General features: G+C 30.5%; 2 protein-coding genes across 2 annotated transcripts; both read left to right on the top strand.

Annotated features, from left to right (window-relative positions):
- Window positions 1-54: 54 nt before the first annotated feature.
- Window positions 55-3,285, top strand: LOC656791 (biogenesis of lysosome-related organelles complex 1 subunit 5-like). The gene is made up of 4 exons (XM_008200806.3): window positions 55-185; window positions 241-323; window positions 380-568; window positions 3,059-3,285. Exons 1-4 carry the CDS (start codon window positions 152-154, stop codon window positions 3,218-3,220), a joined length of 468 nt encoding a protein of 155 aa, XP_008199028.1. The 5' UTR covers window positions 55-151; the 3' UTR covers window positions 3,221-3,285.
- Window positions 3,225-4,143, top strand: LOC103314516 (uncharacterized protein). Its single transcript, XM_008200805.3, has 2 exons — window positions 3,225-3,774; window positions 3,822-4,143. The coding sequence occupies exons 1-2, from the start codon at window positions 3,225-3,227 to the stop codon at window positions 4,073-4,075; spliced, it is 804 nt and encodes a 267-aa protein (XP_008199027.1). The 3' UTR covers window positions 4,076-4,143.
- Window positions 4,144-7,099: the final 2,956 nt, after the last annotated feature.

Below are 7,099 nucleotides of genomic sequence, written 5' to 3'. Positions count from 1 at the left end.
CAAAAATCGAAAAGTAGCATCCTGTTTTCAATCATTTTATCTCTAATTAATACAGAAACACTATTTTTTTATAATTGACGTCATATCAGAGGATTTAGGTCGGCAACCAATAAAACGCAAGCTGTAAGTTTGTCAACTACACCCCGATCATATGATCAAACTGAAAATGTCTGACATTTCAAAGGGTGCGGTATAAACATCAGAAAAACCAAAATTATCAAATGTTTCCACAACTTTCAGATATTGGAACAATTTGGAATCGACTGTTTGACCACAAGAGCTTTCTATGCGGAGAAATTCATTTCACGTTACAGGAATTCGAGGTAATTATTTGGGAGTTTGAGGTTATGTGCCCTACTTTGTGTCATTTGTTTCGCAGCTCAAAAGGGGTGAAACAGAAGTGGATAATTTGTTCAAAGTTATAGAAAACATCACCGATATTAAAGACACCGAGATTGGTCGCTTCAAGCAGACTGTTGATCAAGTGCTACCTCAAACTAACAACGAATTGCAACAAGCGTTAAGTGTGTGCAGCTGCTTTGCTGAGTTGGAAAACAAATTCAAAGAGGTTAGTTAACAATTTAACGTAAAAAAACTAAAATTTTTACGTTCATAAGGCTTCTTTGCTAAAGCTACATTGCCTAGAAAAGCTGGGCCCTTCGTTCGCGTTCATACGAAATAGAATTAAAGATAAAAAATTGACATTGATTTTACCAACTATTTTAAACATTTCAAATTCGCAACACTAGAAGTAATAGTTACTTGCATTATACGCGTGTTCTAATATTAAAGCTCGAAGCAAAGCTGAGAGCTTTAATAAAATTTTCTGATTTTCATTGACAAGACAGCAAGTCTCGATTTTTTTGAGTTTGAATTTAAAGTGGACTGGGAAAAGTAGCCAAAAACGACAAAGAAACTAAATAAAAAACACTCAGAGACTTAATGCAAAAAATACATTCAAAGAACATACAATTAGTGTCTGTTTTCGTGAAATTTTATTCAAATTGAAGCTTATAAACCCAGTAAGAGACCGAATATTGAAACTATTATGACTGTTACTAATAGACTTTTATGGCAAGTACATGTGTTATAGAATTTAGATTAATAATTTGTTTAGTTTATGTCAAAATCTATTGCGATTTAAATAATATATGGGGTGATCGCTTTTAAATGTCAAAGATAATCTTTTTATGAGTGTTCTGATTTGAAACCGATCACCCGGTATGTAGTATAAAATAAGGAATTTTTTTAATTATATTTTGTTTAATTTCCCTTTTTGATATAAATTTATTATTTATGTCATGTTTTTCTTCTATTATTCTGTATTTTACACATAAATTAAATATTAAATTTAAAATTAAATGTGTACTTTTTACATATACAGGGTGATTATTTTAGAGCCTACATTAGAAACTTTTTAATTTTTAATAAAACTAGAGTTTTAAAATTTTGTATACAATCCAAATTGACCATTCCGAGTTCAACTAAATTATTTTCAAAATGGTTGAACTTTCAGAATTGGTGCCAACTTTGAAATTTTAAATAATAGCCAAACGTTTTTATTGCTTTATTGAATTCACCTTCTCAAACTGAGTAAAATCTACTTAAGTTGTTGGTACTTGTCTGTCATAGTTGTTGACATATGTTAATTTTTTTGTTAAAATTTTCATTTGCAAGGGTTTATTTAAAATATGACAGTCCTTGAACCGTTTGCTATAAGTGAATAGTTTTTTTGCATTCGATAAACGAAGTTTCAAAAAGAATTGTTCACCTATTGTAAAGAGTTCAAGGGCTGTGATACTTTTTTAACAAAAAAAAATGACATACTTTAAAAACTATGACAAATAAGTACTAACAATTAGGGTACATTTTACTTAGTTTCAAAAGGCGAATTCAAAAATGCAATAAAATAAGTGGTTAATAGTTTCGGAAGTTCAACCATCTTGAAAATAATTTAGTTGAACTCATAATGGTCGATTTGGATCGTATCCAAAATTTCAAAGCTACACCAGAAGTTAAAAAGTTTGTAATGTAGGCCTTAAAAGAATCAGCCTGTATGTAAAATTAAATAGTCTTTTAAGCAAGTTCAAAGAAGTCTATTTTTCTGCATCTAAAAAAACTTGTAATCACACAGAAATCAGTGTTTGCTATTAAATACTTTAAAAACTTTTTTCTATACATCTGAATGTTTTCAAAATTTTTCTACAATGTCTTATAATCAAAATGACTATACAAAGTGAGTTTAAAGTAACGCATAAAATTCATATTTGTGTTATGGTTTATTCTCCAAAAATTCCTCGAATCGGTCGATTGTATTTTTATAATTTTTATTTGACATTATTTCAAAATTTGTGGTGAAATGTTTAAATTTTTTAAAGGGTAACCGACACTTTTGTTTACGGTTTTTAGTACACTCCTTTACCATTCTGGTAAGTATAAAAAATAAAGTGAAAAAATTTTAAAACAAAGTTGTAGATAATTTTACAAAAGGTGCTTTATTTTCCTGTTGTAGCTTTATTTTATAGGAACGTTTTCATGCTAATTGTCTGAAAAAATAAAATCAAAAAACGGTTGCCCTTTATCAAAAGGATGCGTGACATTATATTTTTTTATATTTAACTTATTTTTTATTATTACCAACAAAATAAGAAGTGTGCTATCAAAAACAAGTATTTAGGGTAGAACGATACTGAGCATACTGTGCAAGCCGCCGTGCGAATACACAAATTTGAAACTCAGTTTTTAGAAAAAATAATAAAATCGATTGTTTATAATTGGATGTCATTCCTGAGATAAATCACTACCTCAAAGACGAGTTTTTATATTGTATTAAATATTTGTAACAGTTTAAACGGGTTAAAAACTCAATTGATTTATTTTTCTTTAAATAAAATTTTAAGTTCAAATCGCATGAAAAAAATATCGGGCCTTAGCAACAGTATATATAAATTTGAAGAAAACATTTCCTGTCATTTAAAAATAAAATGAAAAAAAAAACTAGAAAGTAAAAAATACTTTTGACCCACCTTGTATATTTTTTTATTTGACTGTTTTTCAGTGTGATCATTTGGAGGCAGCTAAGCAACAGAGAAAAGAGGATTGGGAAAGTTTTATGGACTATATTACCACAACATACTCCGAAATCAATTCCCTGACCGAAAGTAAGGAGGAAAACCTTCAGAAGATCTATTTGGAATTGGAAAAGAAATTACGTCTTTAAAACGATGAACACTGGACCAATAACCAACCCTTCTATTCATATAAAACCATCAAAGTCACTCTGTGACTTCATAAGCACTTTGAAAGTGTCTCCCGATATTCCATTAGGTGTAGCTAACATTCTTTACAAAAACAAAGTGAAGCAAGATTCGAATAGTAAACCAGCAGATTTTAAATATTTGTTAACTGGAGAAGATCGCCAGTTTATAAAATCGCTAAAACTCAATTCTAAAATTGACATTACAAAGTTGCCTTTATCCGAAGAAGCAATAATTCACAAGAATGATAAGCTCTTGAATTTGCAAGATCTGCATTGGTTGTACGATTACATCCAAAAAGAAAATGAGGGTAAAGCAGACAAGAAATACCTTCACATACTTCTTGAAGGTTCAGAGATTATTTTGCCCAAAAACAGTGAAATACCACGCAATGCAGAACTAGAAAAACGTTGTGAACGATTGAGAGCCTCACAGCAAAATAAAGCTTACAACAACATGACAAAAAACGTTGATAATGTGAGGCGAAAGCATCCAGAAGACACAATTTCGTACCAAAGTAAGTTTCCAATTTTAATAACTGTTGACTGATTTTGTGCGTTTTAGTGAAACAAATGAATCGCCACTTGATTGCTATTGGTCAGTTCATTATCTCAGTCCTTGCTGGATTTGCGTTTGGATTCATTGGGTTGGAATTGCTGCTAGGAAGTCTGGATTTTGGATTTAGACTGCTTTTAGGGATTATTTGTGCGTTAACTATAGCACTCGCCGAATTGTACTTCTTAGCTAAGAAACTTAACGAAGATTTGAAGTTTGAAACCGTCGCTGAAGCTAAGAAAAAAGGGACGAAACTGGATTAAGGGATATTGTGATACACGTACCTACTGTTTGAGTTATTCTTTTGTTCAATAAATTTCAATTTAAACTATTTTCGTTTCTAATTTAGGACAATTTGTTTTGAAGTAATGTATTTTTTTGTTTGACCATAGAGTGAGTTAAGTTTTAGACAAAAACGTTAAATGCTGAATACGTTAAATGTTTTTTTTTACAAATAAAAATATAGTTTATAGTGTTCTAAGAAACTTAAGTGTTTGAAAAAATATGTAAAAAAAATCAGCGTTTCTCAAATCTGATGAAAAGATTGATATTTGCATGACATAAATCGGTTGTCAAAGTCTGTCATTGTTCAACGAGCATAATGTTTGCCAAAACAAGTGAGCGCAACGAACAAAATTGGTTTTTTCATAGCTGTTTGCGTAAATAACTATTATAATCCAGATTACAAAGGACGTCCAGCAATTTTTAATTAAAGAAAAGATCACAATTTGTGGGAATATGAGTATTTATTAGTAACATCTATAATATAGTACAATTTGTAAAATTTGAACCGCTTGGAGACGATGGCTCTTTCAATGAAATAGTGATCCTGAAGGTCCATTTCCACTGAAGACTAGAAGAGTTTGTCTGCTTGTAAAAAAGTTTGAGACTGTAGATTATTGAACGAGCATAATGTTTGCCAAATCGAGTGAGCGCAGCGAACAAAATTGGCCTTTTTATAAATAATAAATAATCATCAATTTCTAATTAAAAAAATCACAACTTAAGGGAATTATTAATTAGTAGCTTACATATATAATATAATACAAGTTATGAAATTTAAACCGTTTGAAGACGATGGCTCTTTTAATGAAATAGTGTTTTTGAAGATCCATTTCCGTTGAAGACGTTGGTTGATTTACTAGAAGAGTTGTCTGCTTGAAAAAAAGTTTCATATTGTTAATTATTGTTAAACGAGCATAATGTTTGCCAAAACGAGTGAGCGCAGCGTAGAAAATCGGTCTTTTCATAACTGATTGCTTAAATCCAGACAAAAAACGTCCAGCAATTTTTAATTAAAGAAGAGATCACAATTTGAGGGAATATATTTATTAGTAGCATACATATATGATGTAGTACAATTTGTGAAATTTAAACCCCTTGAAGACTATGGCTCTTTTAATGAAATAGTGTTTTTGTTTCCATTAAAGACTGGTTGATTTACTAGAAAAGTTTTGTCTACTTGAAAAAAGTTTCAGATTGTTGATTATTGTTGAACGAGCATAATGTTTGCCAAGACGAGTGAGCGCAACGGACAAAATCGATCTTTTCGTAACTGCTTGCGTAAATAACTATTCAATCCAGAAAAAAAGAAAGAAAAGATTGGTTCTTTTAATAGAATAGTGCTTTTAAAGGTTAATTTCCATTGAAGGCGTTATGGTTGATTCACAGAAGAGTTTTGTCGGCTTGAAAAAGTTTCTGATTGTGTTTTTAGAATTTTGATGATATTAATTAATAACAATTACTTTTTCACAATGGCGTCCTTTTTGGTTATAATTCGTATGTCATATTTTTCAAGGGTCACTATGTTTTTGTAGCAAACGTAATTTTTACGTGAAATTGAGAATGTATGGACGTTATTCTCTTCTGATAGTCTTTATGGAAAAGTGGATATGGGAAGTCTTGAAAAATTTAAAAATGGTTTACCTCGGGGACAAACAAAGGATGAAGGTATTTCGTAAGGTCTCATCTTTATCGATGCTATGAAAAGGATGAAAATGGTTTTGATTTGTAATTAATTTATAATTTTGTCACAAAAAAAGAGTTTAGGGTCAACAAAAAATATTGTAGTAAACTCGTTTGTTAATGAGCCATTAATAAACTTAACTATTAAGGGTTTTGAACATGACTTTATCCTACATTTAAGCCACTACACAAAAATTCTTAACGTCAGAAGTCAGTGTATTCTGTCGCTGCAATACATTTGCGTAAGTGAGAAAGAGATAAAATTTGGGAAATAATGTTGATTTGTAATTTCCGATTTTTACTAAAACCGGTCAACATAAAATTTTATAAAATGCATTTAAAGTGAAAGTATAATATTATAAAAAAAACAATTATGCATTATTTAATTTTTTATCGAAGAAAATCCAAGTTAACTTCGATAAAAGCGAATATATTGGAATGGGATGTTACTTTGTAACATCTTTCATTGCCCAAATAATTACAGACATAACTAGCCAAAAAAAATCGATAATTTGTTTAGGTTTTTCTATAATCCCAGTTTTCATTTCTGTTGTGCTGTTTTCTGTCTCTCTTTATCTCGTTAATTTTTGTAGTGTGCTTTCACTTTTGTAAACATTTGCACCAAACAATGGGCCACTCTGAATAGTTCCAATGACGTCAATTGCGTCATTGTGAAAAATAAATTGGCTAACTACCTAGAAATATCTCATACAGGGATGTACTCAGGGATGTAAAGTGCTTTTCCCGCCTCAATCAGATCGTTTCGTAAAATGTGTTAGTGGGAAATTATAAATGAAACAATAAATTTGTTTTATAGTAATTTATATATAGTATCATATTATAATATAATAGGTACGGTTCTGTAATTTCTTCCCCCCTTCTACATACCATTTAAAATGTCGGTCAGCTGTTTAGTGAACGCAGATGAACGAAGATGTGGCAAAAATTTCGTTGTTCGACTGAATAGTTACTATCTCATTCGGATTGTGAGACAGACACTGACACATGTAGGAAGTTAACGGTGAAGTAGAGATGTTCTTAAAGTTTGAAACTTTTAAAGTTGAATAGCGAGTCCAATACCATTAAAGAAAGGCACACACTCGCTATCGCTCGTCCGTGCTTTAAAAAGTTTCGTTTATTACTCGCCTTCATTGACAAACTAGTTTATTAAATAACTATTTTTTTGCTCATAACTTATAACGTTTAGAATTTGCAAAACTCTATGCTGTTTTAAATTTTTGTTTGTGTACACTCTAGTTTTGATTTTTTTTCAACAAACACCTTCATAAATGTCGATGATCGGCTCAAAAAACACTCAAAAC

The sequence above is a fragment of the Tribolium castaneum genome, chromosome 10 (genome assembly GCF_031307605.1).
Source record: "Tribolium castaneum strain GA2 chromosome 10, icTriCast1.1, whole genome shotgun sequence".
In the NCBI taxonomy this organism is placed as follows: domain Eukaryota; kingdom Metazoa; phylum Arthropoda; class Insecta; order Coleoptera; family Tenebrionidae; genus Tribolium; species Tribolium castaneum.
Note: the sequence above shows the minus strand (reverse complement) of the source record. Positions and strands in the feature narration are given on the sequence as shown.

Excerpts from the sequence above, each read along its gene's own strand:
- LOC656791 (XM_008200806.3), top strand. The coding sequence starts at position 152 with ATGATCAAACTGAAAATGTCTGACATTTCAAAGG. Across the intron at positions 324-379 it reads TCACGTTACAGGAATTCGAG|CTCAAAAGGGGTGAAACAGA; the intron begins GTAATTATTTGG and ends TTTGTTTCGCAG. Across the intron at positions 569-3,058 it reads TGGAAAACAAATTCAAAGAG|TGTGATCATTTGGAGGCAGC; the intron begins GTTAGTTAACAA and ends ACTGTTTTTCAG.
- LOC103314516 (XM_008200805.3), top strand. The coding sequence starts at position 3,225 with ATGAACACTGGACCAATAACCAACCCTTCTATTCATATAAAACCATCA. Across the intron at positions 3,775-3,821 it reads AGACACAATTTCGTACCAAA|TGAAACAAATGAATCGCCAC; the intron begins GTAAGTTTCCAA and ends TGTGCGTTTTAG.